The sequence below is a fragment of the Trypanosoma theileri genome (genome assembly GCF_002087225.1).
Source record: "Trypanosoma theileri isolate Edinburgh chromosome Unknown TM35_Tth_44_V1, whole genome shotgun sequence".
Taxonomy (NCBI): domain Eukaryota; phylum Euglenozoa; class Kinetoplastea; order Trypanosomatida; family Trypanosomatidae; genus Trypanosoma; species Trypanosoma theileri.
Window position 1 is genome coordinate 39,243 of NW_021639886.1, and position 16,116 is coordinate 55,358.

General features: G+C 40.4%; 7 protein-coding genes across 7 annotated transcripts; 6 read left to right on the top strand and 1 right to left on the bottom strand.

Moving 5' to 3' along the window:
* Positions 1-2,651: 2,651 nt before the first annotated feature.
* On the bottom strand, positions 2,652-3,269 carry TM35_000441100 (uncharacterized protein; the record flags this gene model as incomplete). The annotated part of the gene is made up of 1 exon (XM_029030119.1): positions 2,652-3,269. The coding sequence occupies one exon, from the start codon at positions 3,267-3,269 to the stop codon at positions 2,652-2,654; it is 618 nt and encodes a 205-aa protein (XP_028878520.1).
* A 384-nt stretch (positions 3,270-3,653) lies between these two features.
* Positions 3,654-4,946, top strand: TM35_000441110 (protein kinase; the record flags this gene model as incomplete). Its single annotated transcript, XM_029030120.1, has 1 exon — positions 3,654-4,946. The coding sequence occupies one exon, from the start codon at positions 3,654-3,656 to the stop codon at positions 4,944-4,946; it is 1,293 nt and encodes a 430-aa protein (XP_028878521.1).
* Positions 4,947-5,280: 334 nt separating this feature from the next.
* TM35_000441120 (WD repeat-containing protein 96) lies at positions 5,281-9,654 on the top strand (the record flags this gene model as incomplete). Its single annotated transcript, XM_029030121.1, has 1 exon — positions 5,281-9,654. One exon carries the CDS (start codon positions 5,281-5,283, stop codon positions 9,652-9,654), a length of 4,374 nt encoding a protein of 1,457 aa, XP_028878522.1.
* A 290-nt stretch (positions 9,655-9,944) lies between these two features.
* TM35_000441130 (dynein light chain 2B, cytoplasmic) lies at positions 9,945-10,295 on the top strand (the record flags this gene model as incomplete). Its single annotated transcript, XM_029030122.1, has 1 exon — positions 9,945-10,295. The coding sequence occupies one exon, from the start codon at positions 9,945-9,947 to the stop codon at positions 10,293-10,295; it is 351 nt and encodes a 116-aa protein (XP_028878523.1).
* Positions 10,296-10,491: 196 nt separating this feature from the next.
* On the top strand, positions 10,492-11,640 carry TM35_000441140 (uncharacterized protein; the record flags this gene model as incomplete). Its single annotated transcript, XM_029030123.1, has 1 exon — positions 10,492-11,640. One exon carries the CDS (start codon positions 10,492-10,494, stop codon positions 11,638-11,640), a length of 1,149 nt encoding a protein of 382 aa, XP_028878524.1.
* Positions 11,641-11,918: 278 nt separating this feature from the next.
* Positions 11,919-13,952, top strand: TM35_000441150 (3-methylcrotonyl-CoA carboxylase; the record flags this gene model as incomplete). Its single annotated transcript, XM_029030124.1, has 1 exon — positions 11,919-13,952. The coding sequence occupies one exon, from the start codon at positions 11,919-11,921 to the stop codon at positions 13,950-13,952; it is 2,034 nt and encodes a 677-aa protein (XP_028878525.1).
* A 204-nt stretch (positions 13,953-14,156) lies between these two features.
* On the top strand, positions 14,157-15,956 carry TM35_000441160 (phosphatidylethanolaminen-methyltransferase-lik e protein; the record flags this gene model as incomplete). Its single annotated transcript, XM_029030125.1, has 1 exon — positions 14,157-15,956. One exon carries the CDS (start codon positions 14,157-14,159, stop codon positions 15,954-15,956), a length of 1,800 nt encoding a protein of 599 aa, XP_028878526.1.
* Positions 15,957-16,116: the final 160 nt, after the last annotated feature.

Consider the following 16,116-nt stretch of genomic DNA (forward strand, 5'->3'; position numbering starts at 1 on the left):
AAAAAACGCAAAGCCAAAGTAATAACAAACAAGAAAAATGAATACAAAAAAGGCATTGGAAGAATACTGCTGCTGTTTCAGCTCATTCGCATGAGGTGAAGGACAGTCTCATGATCGGAGGCCGGAAGACAACGCGGTAAAGACTGCATCCACGGTTTCGGGATACTCCAGCAGCGCATGCCGGTTCACTGGATGGAAAAGTAAAAATAAAATAAAAAAATATACAGGGATGTAGTGGGAGGGCGCGAAAAGAACGATCTCGATTGAATCAAAAACGAGAAACAACCGAAGCAAACAGTCAGACTACCAGTTTGTGTGGAAATACGGAAAAACATGAGAGCAGGTGATAGACATTAGCGTTGCGGCAAACTAAATGCGATCATGTCCGCTTGTCCTTTCAGAGTTTATATATAAAACAAATAAATTACAATAATTGTTTCCCTCTGCAAATTTTCCCCCTCAAAATCCACATCACCCTTAACAGAAAACAATTCCCCTCTGACACTCTTGTTCCCCAGAGCCACGCTCGTGGGAAAGCCCGCTGTCCATCACGCTTGTCGTTGCGAAGGTCGTTTGTCGTAGGGGAATTGCGATGTGCGTGTCCGTTTTGTGTTTTTTTGCGCGTTGATTTTCATTTATTTCACAACTCCCAATTCTCAAACCCCATGCTTTTCGTATTGTTTGGTTTTCTCCATTTATCTTTTTTTTCTATTGTTTGCCGGGGGTCCGAACCACCGGGCCACCACCCCGCACACCACGCCCAACAATAAAGAGCGACACTGTGAAGGAGAATGCGATCCATTCCCCACCCTCTTTGAACAATTCATGTCGGGATCATCATGGCGTCACCCTTTTGAAATCCCACCGAGGGGAGAGAACAACGGCTATCCGCCACACACCCCGTTCATTAATTGCACCCAAAAAAAAAGAGAGCGAGGAGACCAAACAACATCCAACACCAAAGGAAGAACAAATAAAACCAGCAGGGGAGCCAAATCCCCAACAATTCCTCATCTTTTCTTCTCGATTTCCATTGGAATTCCAAAGGATTCAAGGCGCAACGAAAGCATGCCAAGCAAAAGTATACCTAACGTGATTTGCCTTCTTCTTTTCTGGGCCTATAAAGCGCAAGAAAAAACAAAGAGAGAAACAGAAAATATTTTTATTAGTTTTCCCCTTGTTTCAAGAGAGATCCCCCTTGGGGAGTGGCAAGTAGCAGAATAGTTTGCCACACTTTCCCGCCATGCAGAGTGAGAATATCTGTTGTATTTTGATAATTTTCCCTCCCATCATGCAGAAAAATGTCAACACCAACAAAGGGTCTCCTGGTGGGTCCACCATCTCTCCCCCTTTCCCCTTCAGGCGCTTGAGAAAACCACCGCAAGAGAGGCGACAGTACAACAGACAACACACTCTTTCGTCTCTGCATTGCATCAATACTACTTCTTTCATCATCATCATCATCATCAGTGTGCAATAAAGCAAAAAAAAACAACAACACTGACTATTCACAAAAACATCAACATAAACTTTATTTTGCATCATACCCTGTGTGCAAAAAAACACAACCCAAGTGAAAAATACAAACTACACCGAAGGAGTTACACCATCGTAGAGCAGCAGCTAGAAGGTAACAAAACCACAGCCATAGTTAACCAGAAAAAAAAAACCCTGAAAAGATCCTCTGGCAGGAGGACCCATCTTGTCAAGTTATAACCCTCTCGAGTCAGCAATCCAACCCTGTACAGCAAGAGGAATATATTGGTATAATATACACACTGCAATACCTTCTCCCAGGTCTCCAAAAACCCCAAAAGTAGAAAAGGAAAAAAATAACAAGTAACAACTTACCAATAGAAAAGGGTATTCTTTTTCTTTTTTTTCCCTCATATTCCTTGCAATCATATCCATCATGTCCCCAAGGTGCACCACCAACGAGGTAAACCCAATAACAAAAATAAACCCCCACCCACTCCAAACACACACAGACACAACAACAACAACATTGCCAATCAAGTAGCTCAATTATGCAATAATGACAGAACACATTAACACAGCATTGGAATTTCTTACACTAACGTCTCTTTAAAGGCATCAAAGGGAGACAACCAACAACAGACAACCAAATTCTTGAGTGGACACCGACCCTCTGCACAAAATCCATTATATTCAAACTCCGCAACTCTGACTATTGAGTACTGGAACCAAATTGTTTCAGAGACGCACGAAATGTTAGCGATGGGTTTCGTTGCAAAACCACCATCTTCTCACGTTCAGTGATTCCCCAATATTATAATAACTCTGCCCTAGCAGAACCTGTGGCAGTGCAATGTTGGCGAGCCCGCATGGGCAAACCACTTCACAAATAGAAAACATTATTTCCTTGTATCCTGTTTTTTTTTTTTTTCTGGAGAGGCAGTTCTTTCTCAGACGCATCACCGTTGCCAGCAATGAATAAAGCCATTACCTTATTTCTCACACTTTTCTTAGAGGGTTTTCATTTACACTCCTTCGCACTGCCACCCGAAGGCGACAGTTTGATGTCACATTCTTTCTGCTTCATCTGCGCGGAAAGGGCGCGCTTATTTCCCAAGTTCCATTGGCGGACGGGGCATTGCGGGGCCGTTGAGTGAATTGAACGCCCATCAAATTCAAACGCACGCCCTCTTCAAAGAAGCGGTGAGGGTTTCTCTGCCCCATGAATGGCTTAGTGCTAACTTGATTTTTGGCGATGCGGTTAATGGCATGGTGAAACAATTTCCCGTTCCGAAAAGAACACCGCCGACCACGAACATGAGGACGCCTGTTCTGACGTTCGTGGCCCCCGCCCCAGCCCCCAAGAAAAAGAGGCACACCAGGAACAACATGACCCGCGCGAAGGCGTCGTTGCCTCCGTTTCTTGGTTTTCCTTCCGAAATGGTCGACGCTTGGCGCGGGTGTCGCCGCCAGATTCTCCCACCTTGTTGTTCCCCTCTTCTTTTTCGCGCCCACGGCCCCCCACCCCTTTTATTGCGCCGGGGGGTTGGCCACCCGCCCGCCTCCTCCCGGGCGTTCCTGAGGTTTATTTCTCGGGTTCGTTCATGCGCTTGATCCTCCCGCGCTGTTGGTGGTTTGTTGCTCTCTTCGTTGTTTGCTGCCGTTCCTTGGCCCGTGTTTTTTTTTGGGGTGGTTTGGGACGGTGTGTGCTGCGTGGGGTTTGGGTTGCGTTGGCCCTTTCCTCTCTTAAATCGCGGTGGCGTCCATTTGAAAAAGATGGAATTTGTGGTCATGTACCCATTTTCGTAGCGGAACAGGTGTATTTGCTTTGCATCGTCCTCGTTCTTTACATCTGGTTGCTGCTAGACTATGGTGTCTCTTTCGTTGTATTGGTTTTGCTTCATCTTGTTCCTTATATTCCTTTTCTGTACTCATAGAGACATCTTGTGCTAGAAAAAAGGCTACGCTACTGCTCTTGTGACAAATATGAGTAGATCATTTTTTTGTTTCGGAGGTCTCATATTCCATAAAAAGAGAGAAAAAAATGTGTTGATGCTTTCTTATCTGTTTTATGAAGTTTTCTCGTGATGTTTTTTTTTTCTTTTTCTTTTTCTTCTTTTCTTTCATTCTTGTGTTTTCCCTTGGTATTTTTTGTTTTCTTCATAGGAGTGGCATCAATGGAGTCATTCTCTTCCATATTGGGAGCTGGACCTGCCAGTGCTGAATGCAAGTACGTAAAGAAAAAACTCATAGGTACTGGCTCTTATGGTGAAGCGTGGCTCGTTGAACGCGTGGAAGATCATTCTATATTTGTGGCTAAAGCAATGAACCTGGGGAAAATGTCCTCCCGTGACAAGCAGTATGCTCACAGTGAAATAAAGTGTCTGGCGAACTGCAATCATCCCAACATTATTAAATATATTGAAGATCATGAGGAAAATGGTCAACTTCTTATTGTCATGGAGTTTGCTGATTCTGGAGATCTTGATCGACAGATAAAGTCTCGTGCAACCGATGGTTTTCGTTACTTCCAAGAACATGAAGCTTTATTTTTATTTTTACAGTTAACCCTTGCTCTTGATCACATCCACAGCCACAAAATGCTGCACCGCGATATCAAAGGAGCTAATATTCTTTTGACTTCTACAGGGTTAATAAAACTGGGCGATTTTGGTTTTAGTCATCAGTATGATGATACAGTTTCAGGTGTGGTTGCAAATACTTTCTGTGGGACACCCTACTACTTGGCACCTGAGCTATGGAATAATCAAAGATACAGCAAAAAAGCAGATATATGGTCATTGGGTGTTTTATTATATGAAATTATGGCTTTAAAGCGTCCCTTTACGGCGACAAATATGAAAGGTTTAATGGCAAAAGTTTTGGCAGGCGATTTTGCTCCTCTACCGGAGAAGTATTCCACCGGATTCAGAAGTCTTGTGCGAAGTATCCTTGTTGTTGATCCAAACCAACGACCTGGTGTTCGAGAAATTTTTCATATGCCTTATGTGAGAGATGGTTTAAAAGTCTTTATGCAAACTGTGAAGAAAAATGTGCGTATTGCAGGGCCTGTAAAAGATGCCCTTATAAGTCACGTAACAGATATTCTTTCCTCAGAGTCCCCACCTGAACCTAGTGGGGGATTGGTAGGACAAATCAACTTTGATGTCACCTTCAGAGGTTATGTGAAGAAATTGGGAGGTGGAAATGGACGCGTATGGAAAGAACGGTATTTGCAAGTTGTCCGAGGTCATCTTATCTTGTCGGACAATGAAGCAGACCAAGAAGGAAAAGCACTGAGTCTGGAACAGGTTCAGAGTGCTTGTCCAGTGCCCATCGGCACTGCTAAAAGAGAGTTTGTTTTTGCGCTCAACACTATCGGCGGCAAGTCGATGTGGTTTCAAGCGGGGTCCCAGGAAAACATGGAAATGTGGATTCACGCAATACAGCGGGGACTTGGAATATCTTGAAATTTTTCTTTTCTTTCTTTTTTTCTTTTTTCTGAGATTGGCTACGGTGAGTTGCGTGGGCGGGATATACGTGGAGTTGACGGTATTCACCAATGAAATCTATCTATCTATCTATCTATCTATCTATCTGTCTATCTTTCACTTTCTCTCTCTCTCTCTCTCTGTGTGTGTGTATCTCTCTGTCTCTCAATTGGTTTTTGTGCTTGTGTGTGTATACATATGTCTTTGATGTAGTCAGTGGGCAAGCTTTCTTTTCTTTTTTTTCTTCTTCTTTTCTTCCTTTTCTTTTCTGTGTGTCGTTTCATTTTTTTTTTTTTTTTGTAGTATAGATCCCATGACTACAAATGCTTTAATACTGGGGTTCAACTCACCTTCTGCCGTATGTTCAGCAAGTAATAGCATTCTTTGTGGTGCTGGAAGTGGTGTCGTTGCCAGAAGAGGAGCTGATTCAATTCAATGGGTTCCAGGTGATGGTCGATATCCTGTCGGTAAACTAGCCTATTCGCATTCTTCACGCTTGTTATGCGTAACAGAGGTTAGGTTAAATGTAACTCTACTCGTGTTTCGATACCCAGAGTATAATCGCGTGCAAAAAATTGACAATATTGCCAAAGTGGATGTCCAGGATATGTGTTTTTCACCAAATGGTCAAATGTTAGCTATACTGACATCTATGCCTTCTTGTATTGTTAATCTCTTTTTTGTTCAACGTGGACGTTCTCTTGAAAAGGCTGCTTCTGTTTCACTAGATGATAAGTTTTGGAAACAAATGGTATTTCCACCTCAGCGAACAGACTGTATTGCTGTCTTGGAGCCACAAGGGGTTGCTATTGCTAGCCAACTCTCTTTAACAACTACTTTACCCAGTATCATAACACTTGCTTCACAGCAGCATGAATTTTGTTCCTTTTCATGGACACCTTCTGGTGTGGTATGTGGGACAAAAGGGGGATCTCTTGTTATTTTTGATGAACTAAAGATGGAAATGCAAGATTATTTGACTTGTCCAACAACTGCTTCGGTAACCTCCATACTTGGTACACCCATGCTTCTATTACTAGGGACTGAAGAAGGTTCAGTCTTTGGATACAACACGAATACGAAGGAGTTACAACTACTTTTACAGGTTAACCATTTCATTGAGAGAATGTCGCTATCTGAGAATGGATTCGATACGCTGGTTGTTAGTAAAGCTGATGTAAGAAAGTTAGATTTGAGGACATCATCTTCTACTCTCATTCGGGCTCGTAACACCGGTGACACTGTGAAAATCATGACCCTTGAAAACTTGGTTGTGATGGTCTGCGCTGATGGTACCTTGGCAAGATATGAAGCAGATACCAATACTGTAACACGATTTGTTACTGATTTCAATGACAGAGCTGAAGATGCTTGTGCATTGCAGTCTTCAGTGGTTGTAGTATTTCACAGTGGATGTGTTCGTTGTTTTACTTCGAAACCTGAGTTCAAACTTTCTTCCCATATAAAACTCGGTTCTATACCTCTTTCTCTTTGTGCATCCGATGGAGACTCATCATTGGTTGTAACCGATGGTAATACAATTCATCTTCTTACTGTGAAAAATGATCTTCTTTACTTTCAAAGTTCTGTGGATACCTTTACCAGTAAGGTGACAAACCTTCGCTGGATCCTAGGGAATGATCGATCGGTACTGGCCGCTTGCGTGAATGGAGAGGTGCAGCTTGTTCGATGCTTTGACGGTAATGATCTACAACCTTCTACATTACTTGTAGAGACAATTTGGAGACTTGATTACCCTGTTCGTGATATACTTCCACTTTACTTTGATGAAGAGGTGGTGAACATTTTAGTTCACTCATTAGACAAAGAAACGAAGCTATATGTTTTAGAACGTCGTCGAGAGAGAGAAGTAAAGTCTTTACGTCCTTTATTTTTGATGCGTGATCATGAAAGTGGTGGTACTACTATTGAACGGTTTGGAAATACAGCTGTAATATCAGGTGGTAGTGATGGTAAAGTAGTTATAAGAGACGTTTCACATTATCAATCAAAGCTTACACCTATACCCCCATCAAAGGAAAAAAGGAGACCATTACAAGAAATTCTTTTGCGACCTTTTGGTAAAAGAGGGATAGTTTCTATATCTGTATGGAATGAAGAGGAAGGTTTTGTTTGTGCCGGTGAGGATACTGTGGTGCATCTAATTCCTCAAAGTGGAACTATTAACTATTCTTGGACGGAACCAGAGTGGCACGAAGAAAGACCTCCAAGTCCTCCAAAGGAAGTGAAGACTATACCAAGGGATGATGCTGTGATGGCAGAAGAGTCAAAACGCAAAATATTATCTTCATTGACTGAATTGAGAACGGATATTAACAAGTTACTGGTTGAGAAAACTTCTGCTGTGAATATTGAAGAATTTCTTTTACCTGATCAGAGAGAATCTTTTATTGCAGAGTGTGATTTAGCAATTCAGCAGGCTAAAGAGGATGATTATTATCATTTATTACATAATGAATTTACACAGTATAAGATTCGACGCGAATGCTGGGATACGATGGAGATTCAACGGACAAAAATTGTTACCTTGAACAAACCTATACTAGAAGTTCACAACTTTCATCGTCGCAAAACCAACCCTGAGGCGGTGGGACTGTTGAAAAAGGTAAAATTTTTAAGAATGCTTCAAATCAAAGCAGGTGACTACTTTACATTTTCATCCCAGGTTAAACACCCTGAAAGTAAACCTCAAATGACACAACTTGAGACAGATCTCAACGATGATACTACAGAATTACTTTACGATCCCATCGACGTATATACAAACTCACGTGCAACTATTCAAATGATCTTGCTTAATGGAAGAATCTCCAAAGTTAAGGAAACATTTAACGTTATCTTTGATAATTTAAAAGAGAAAAAGAATAGTGAATTAACTCGTATTCAAGAAAGAAATGATCGTTGTAAACGTATTATGCGACAACTTGGAGAGCCAATATCTGATGATCTGCTTTTTACACCCTATTTTGACAAGGAGGAAGATCCTTCAAGTGTATTTGAGGTTTTTGATTCCGAAATAGACCCCGAGTTGCTTAAACTGGCTAAGAAAGAAGATAACTCGGCATACGCTATTTCTTCTTCAGATGAAGCTGCGTTGAAAACCTGGATGGATGGTCTGGAAAAAGATATTGAAGTAATCGCAGTTAAAGTTCCACTGCCTGCTTTTGCTGATGAGTCCTTAGAGCAGTATGTACCACCTGATGAGAGAACGGATGAACAAATAAAGATATATGAAGAATATGAAAAGGAGCTTGCTGAACAAACGGCGAATGTAAATGAACGAAAAGAGGCCTTGCGCAAGGAAATGAAAGACCTAATGAAAGCCAACGTAGATGGTGCAAATAGGATAAATGAAGAGATTTCCTCGTTAGGAAAACGACGAATGGATGCGGCCCAATTAGTAGATGAATTGGAATCACATCAAGTGAATGCACTGCAAAGACTTCTTCTTGAACCAACAATTTGTAATGAACTATTGGCGGTAATAAAAGAAAAAACAGAGCTTGAAGGTCGCCTAAAACAACTACAGAGTCTTGAGGCATATAAGAAAAAGTTACTTTCAATTGAAGAGTTAAACTTACAAAAGTCTATAGAGGATGAAAAGACGCTTGCGACAGAGATGCACAATTCCCCTCCATTTAATGACACTGAATTTGGCGACAGACTTTATAGGCGTTTTACAAAATGGCGAAGCAAGTATGAGGAAGGTTTAGCAGTGGTTCCACAGGTTGGTCAACATGAGCATTTTCCGGAGGCTCTTTGGGAACTATATTGTAAATGTTGCTCGAAAATTGTGGAAGCTAAGGATGTAATTTCCCGTAATACGGCTACTGTTTGCTCTTTTACTGAACTTTTAAAAGATGTAGAGACGGAGATGGTAAAAGTACAAAACGAAGTCGAAGAGAAAGAGGCTGCTGAAGATGCTTGTAGAGACAATGCAATCCGTAGGATTCTTAATGTACAAAACCTTTATTCTTTGAGACAAGGACAGGTACAAGATGAAGACGCCGTGGTTGGCGCTGACTTTGTAACCTTTTCTTTCAGATGGGCAAGTGACATTCTGAATTACAATAGTCTCGTTTTTTCGAGCTTTGATGAACTTCGACGTCTTATGACTAAAATATCACAGCAACGCCAGGCGATGAAAATGTGCGCTTGGGAGACTGAACGCTTACAATACTGTGTCGGGACTTTAGAGATGGAACTTCGACAGCTACACACCTTACGGGTAACCAGACAGATGCAAGATATTATTCATACTGGTGTCGCCTCCTCCGGTGAGGATGAGCTTGAAAAGTTGAATCGACGAATTGAGTACGTTAGACAAGTTATGTCCAAAAAGATAGAGGAGCGGAACAGAGTAATAGCGAGGTTAAAACTTCAGATCAACGATAGAAATGTTGAAAATAAACTTCTGGATACTGAAGTTCAACAAATCAAAAGTATCGTTGATGACAAAAAGGCTGTATGGACCATGTTAGGTGAGCACAACAATGAAGAAGATAGACTACGTCAAAGAATGAGAGAATTGTATGAAAACAGTGAATTAGAGGAGTTGGCACGATCTCAGCAGGAGGAATTGGTGCGACTGAAGCGTGAGATTGACCGCCTCCGAGAACGTACATTTCCTTCTTTTGCAGTTGTTTCAAAGAAGACCGTTAGCTAACGAGGATCAATTGAGATGTAAAGAAGAAAAAGGACTCTTCAAACATGTACGTTTCATGTATGTAAAATGACTATGTGTTTGGAGGAGATGGTTTTTTTTTTCTGTTTTTGTGTTTGTGTGTGTGTCTGTGTGTGACTCTTGGATCGGAATACCATGTTTCTTTAATTTTTTGTTTTATTTAACATCCCCGAGTCACTATTGTTCTTTTTGAATTCTATTTTCTCTCTCAATATCTTTTTTATTTTGTTTTTATTTTTATTGAATTACAAGAGGTAGTGTAATTGGAATTAATGAGTTTGTCAGCATCAACGACGCAGGATCGCGAGGAGCGTGCCAAATCTGTAGAGAAAATACTTCTCCGCATTGCATCACACGAAGGGGTGATTGGGTATATTGTCTTAAACCCTGCAGATGGACGCGTACTGAAGTATTCTGGATTTGACTCTGATGATCGAAAAGTTCAGAAATATGCGTCTAAGATCAATGGTTTTACGAGCCTTGTAGCGTCAACTATTCGTACTATTGATTGGAAGGATAATCTTACATTTCTCCGTTTGAGTGTTGGCCTGAAGGATATTCTAATTGCACCAGATGTAAATGAACAGTATACTTTAGTTGTAGTGCAGGAAATAAAACAATAGTCCGTACTTGTCATGTCTTTTTTTTCGTGATTCTTGTAATATAGATATATGTATTCCTACATATGTATGTTTTTTTTTTTTCTTTTATATATATTTGAGGAGTAAATGCACGAAATATCTTTTGTTTTTCTTTTTCTTCTTTGTATGGTACATTTATTGACTTCATACTTGCTCTCTTTGGGTGGGAATAGGTAGCATGTACGCTGTCAAACCATGGGGCAAGGTTCTTCTTATCGGTAGTAGTGTGGGGACATATGCAATGGGAATAGGCATGCGATGGCGTGAATCTAGCGTACAAATTATTGAAAAACGTGTAGATCCCCGTTATGAGGTTAACAATAGAAGACGCTGTGTTTGTACCAACCAAACTGTGAAGCTCCTTGCAGATTTGGGTTGTACTGTTGGAAAGGTGGAAAGTGTTCTTAAAAAAGCCAAGGGTTGGCGTTTTGTGAATTCTAATCTCGAAACAATAAAAGAAGGAGTAGTTTTTCCAGGTTGTGCTGATGGTGAGGCAGCGTATCACTGTCGCGAAGGTGATCTTCTTAGAATTCTACGAACAGAATTCTTGCGTTTTGGGGGAGATATAAGTTGGGGAACGGAAGCATTTGATGCTTTTGAGAGTGGAGACGGAACCGGAGCATGGAGTTTGAGAAAGATGTATGGTCTTGAAACTGAAGCAGAGGCCATTATTACCATAGTGAAAGGATCGCAACTTTCAGAGTTGTTGATAGAAGATGACCCCAATCGTATAGCTGTTCTCTTCGACGAAGACTCAGGTGTTTTTCACTATGAAAAGTCAATCGTTGAAAAATTATTTGGATCAAGTGATGTAGTCATTGTAGTGGGATCGGGAGTGGTACTTCATATGTGGTACACAGATGACATAGTGGTCTGGAAAGCCATCCGGAGAGCTCAAAAGGGTAATGTAAACCTTCAGAATATGTTTTTTCATCCAGTTATTCGAGATATTCTCAATAATAGTTTTGACGTGGTTTCTCGTGTGCTTATTCTTCCAGCGACCACTCCTGCGATTAAAGAGTCAGCGTCAAAGGTAAAGTTGAGTGTGTTGGGAGATGGGCTTCTTCCTGTTGATCCATTTGAATGGAGAGGAGATCGTTCTCGGTGCCTCATTGAGGAAGCCTCAGCGCTTTGTCGAGCGTTTTACGGTAAGAAGTACCACCGTGGAAACGTTGCTCATCTTCTTAGAGGAATTGAACAAGATGCACTGGCGAAACGAGCTTCTCTATTGCGTCGCGATTTAGAAGATGCGGAGCATTTTTTGACTTCTCAACCCACAATTCCGGAGTATGGTCAATCTACCTCCATGTATAGGGTTGGTGCGTAGAATTGGGATGGGTATATATATATATATATATATATATATATATATTTTTTTCTACTTTGGTATTTTTTGATTACTGAACTTTGAGCCCTCCTTTCTCCTTCCCCTTTCCCCTTTATTTTTATTTTTTTCGAATTGTGTACATCTTTTTCTTATTTCTTTTCCCTCTCATTCTCTCTCTCTCTCTCTGTGTGTCTGTGAACATGCTTATGATTAATTCTGTGGTATCACCTTCCTGCTTCTTTTTTTATATATACAGTGTATTCCTCGAGGGATTTTTGATGCTTCGGCGAACCCGTTTCAGTCGTGCAGCACTCAAAAAGGTATTAGTGGCTAATCGTGGTGAGATTGCGTGTCGCGTGTTTCGAACATGTCGTGAGATGAACATTCGCACTGTTGCAGTTTGCTGTGAAGGTGAACCAAATGCCAAACATGTCCAAGAGGCAGACGAGACCTTTATTTTGGGACCACCACCAGCGTCCTCATCATATCTTCGGGGTGAACGAATAATTGAGGCGGCAACGAAGCTTCAAGTGGATGCTGTACACCCAGGATACGGATTTCTCTCTGAAAACCCTGACTTTGCTGCTGCCGTTGTGGAGGCAGGTATAGAGTTTATTGGACCTCCAGCTGCGGCTATGGCCTCCATGGGTTCCAAGAGTGAAAGTAAACGCATAATGGAGGCCGCGGGGGTTCCTGTTGTGCCAGGCTACTATGGTGAAGATCAAAGACCTGAGCGGCTCTTTGAAGAGGCTAATAAAATTGGATTTCCTATACTTATAAAAGCTGTTTCAGGAGGTGGTGGGAAAGGTATGAAAATTGTGAAGAACGCAGAAGAGTTTAATCTTATGCTGGAGAGTGCAAAACGTGAGTCAATAAATTTTTTCAAGGATGATCGTGTTTTGTTAGAACGCTATGTTACACATCCACGACATATTGAATGTCAAATATTTTTTGATAAGTTTGGTAACGGTGTCTTTTTCTTTGAAAGGGACTGTAGTGTTCAAAGACGTTACCAAAAAGTAATTGAAGAGGCCCCTGCACCTCATATTACATCTGAAATGAGGCATCGTATTGGTCAAGTTTCCTTAAAAGCAGCAAAGGCAGTGGGTTATGTTGGGGCAGGTACCGTGGAATTTATTTTTGATACTGAGCGAGATGAGTTTTTTTTCATGGAAATGAATACACGTCTTCAGGTGGAGCATCCTGTAACAGAAGAAATTTGTCGAATCAATGGAGCCCCTCTCGATCTTGTGCGTTTGCAGCTACAGACAGCGGAGGGACTTCCTTTGGGATTTTCCCAGGATGATATTTCAATCCACGGGGTCTGTGTAGAGACTCGTGTGTATGCAGAGTCGCCAGAAAATGGGTTTCTACCTGTTAGCGGGAAATTGGAGTATATTAAAGAACCAAAACAAGGTTTTTATGGAGGGATAAAAGTACGACTTGACACAGGATTTCGATCTGGTGATGATGTACTCGTTCACTATGATCCAATGATAGCCAAATTGGCAGTTTGGGGTGAAAATCGTTCAAAAGCCCTCGAGGGAATGCGTCAGGCGTTGAGTTCTTATCACGTTATTGGAGTGCAAACTAATATTGATTTTCTCATGCGTTGTTGCGTAAATCCTTGCTTTCTTGAAGGTGGTGTAACAACTAAATTTATTGAAAATAACAAAGATAATCTACTTAAAAGAAGACATATCGGCAAACATGTATTGTCATTAGGGGCCATATCATTTTTGAGTACCCACAGGACTTCAACCTCTGTATTCCGTCTTAATCATTCACTAGAAGAAAAGGTTTTTTTCTCTATTGATGGAAAAAATGTAATGGTGTTGGTAATGATTTCTAATGATGATAGTTTTATTTGCGACGTTGACGGCGTCCAATGCAGGGTTGTGTTTGAGGAAAAGAAGGCCATGAATGATGGTACTTGGGTATTTACAGTAAAGGTAGACGGTGAACTCCGCTTTAACTTTACATCTTTTATCACAAGCAAAGAAGTTGCTCTTATTTTACCAGATGGTTTATACTCTCTGTCTCTGCAACCATTAGCTGAAGATTTTGGAAATATTACAATACAAGTTGCTGGATCGGCTCGTGTACTAAGTCCTATGCCAGGAAAAGTGACTAAACTTCTCGTGGGTAGTGGAACGAAGGTGAAACAAGGTCAACCACTACTTGTACTTGAGGCGATGAAAATGGAACACGTCGTTAAAGCTACTTCTGAAGGTTTGGTAAGTTTGTGCGTTAAAGAGGGTGATTTGGTAGGAGGTGATCACTTACTTGCCAAAATTACTCCCGATTCCTAGTATATTTGCAATCGAAACATCAAAAATGTTGGAATTTGTGTAAAAGACCACGTCTTTTTATTTTTATTTTTATTTTGTATTTTTCTTTCCTTTGATTACCCTAACTGTTGGTATTTAATTGATGGCAATAATTCTTTTTTTCTTTTTCTTTCTTTTCTTCTTTATTTCTTTTACTTATTTGTAGAGAATAAAAACATTTATTTGATGTCAGCCGAAAGTCAGGGTAGTGGCTCTGATGAGAGGGAGTGTAGTGCAGTAGCTATTGGGATTTTACCTGATGGAACTCGTTTTTGTGTTCCAGAGACTATGTCTGTTATGAGTTCTTTATTAAGAAAACGATCATGGAGGAGTCCTGCAACTATTCTATGGATTTTTTTATGGATTTCTACTGCTTTAACATACTGGCTTTTCTTTGCAGGGTTTCTACCGAAATGGTTTTTTTGCCTCCAGTTTGTAATATGGCGACTCATGTACAATGTTGGCCTCGGTGTAATTTTGTACCGACAGTCGAATCAGGGAGGTTTTCTCTCATTTTTTCGCCGAATAGTCAAACAGAATCCTGCGTTAATACGTGGATTGGAGTCGTCTATTGTTTTTGAATCTGAGGATACAGTATATAAAATTGAACAATTTCCTGATGAGTTTAATGCCTGGATGCTTTTTCGAATTATTGTAAATATTATTTTAGCGAATGATCTAGTATCGTATATTGTTTTGTCGATTGTATACTGTGAACCAGTAGACCTTGCATCTCCGAGAGACATCTTTTCCTTTCTCATTGGATTATGCTCTATCGTATTTGCACTTTGGAGCAAAACGGATGCACATCGTGTAATAGGTGACTACGCCTGGTATTGGGGTGATTTTTTCTTTTTGTTAGACAAGGATTTAGTGTTTGATGGGATTTTTCAAATGTTTCCACATCCCATGTATACTGTGGGGTATGCTTTTATGTACGGTGTCCCACTTATGGCGAAATCCTACACATTATTTTATTTAAGTATTTTTGGTCATCTCTCTCAGTTGCTTTTTCTCGCACTTGTGGAAAATCCACATATTGATCGCACATACAATGTGATGCGATCTCGAACTAATGATGATATTCTTCGAGATGATATTCTTTATGATGAAGAGGAAGGATTTCTGCACCGTAATGAACTCATTCTACTGAGGCGTTTTTCCCCTTTTCGAGCCAAAGACTTTCTTTTGGCAATCCTTATTCTTTACTCATTGCTTCTCATTATTATTCCTACTCCATGGTGGCTTCACGCTTCTCAACACATATTTTGGCGTCTATTTCTTAATGCTATACTTGGACTTGTGTTACACAGAGAAGTTTGCCACAATAAATGGTTTTCTAATCATTACAAAACTCTTCAAGAAGCTTTTTCTAACTGGAGAACGTTATATAATACAGGAGTTACTATGACTAACATCTCTTATATTTTATGTGCTATTCGTTATTTTTCATGGGATATGTTTTTTTTTGATACTGTAGAATCACGTATTTTTATTATGGTGGTTGGAATACTTCTTCTTGGTATTAATGTTTATGTTAGTCTTGGTATTTATGAAGCTATTGGTGATTTTGGATACTTTTACGGAGATTTTTTTATCGATAGTGTTCCATCAAAACTTACATACAACGGTATCTACCGCTACCTTAACAATCCAGATTCATCTTTGGGAATGTCAGGGTACTACGGTGTTGCTTTAATATCTGGTAGCCCCACTGTTCTCTTTTTAGCGTTGTTTTCGCACACATGCACAAAAGCGTTTGAGTTGCTTGTTGAAAAACCTTATGTATTAAGACGGTACGGTAAGGAGGTTCGCAGCCTTAGCGGTCTTGAACAAGAGATAAAGCGAAAAATGAATAAAGTGAAGGAAGAGTACGAAAGAAGAGTACAAGAATTGAAGCAAAAATTGGATAAACAGAAACAAAGCTACGAAAAACTTCGGGAGATCGTTATGACGCGACGACGTAAAAGAGACAAGGATGATTAGGGATAGTTGTCCTTCCATCCAAAAATAGTAATAATAATTATTTACTGGCCTTGTGAAGCTTGGGTTTCTCTGCGAAATAGAGAAGTAAAAAATAATAATAATGATCTTGACCATAATACTAGGTGTTTTTTTTTTTTTTTTTTGTAAATACTTCCTCTCT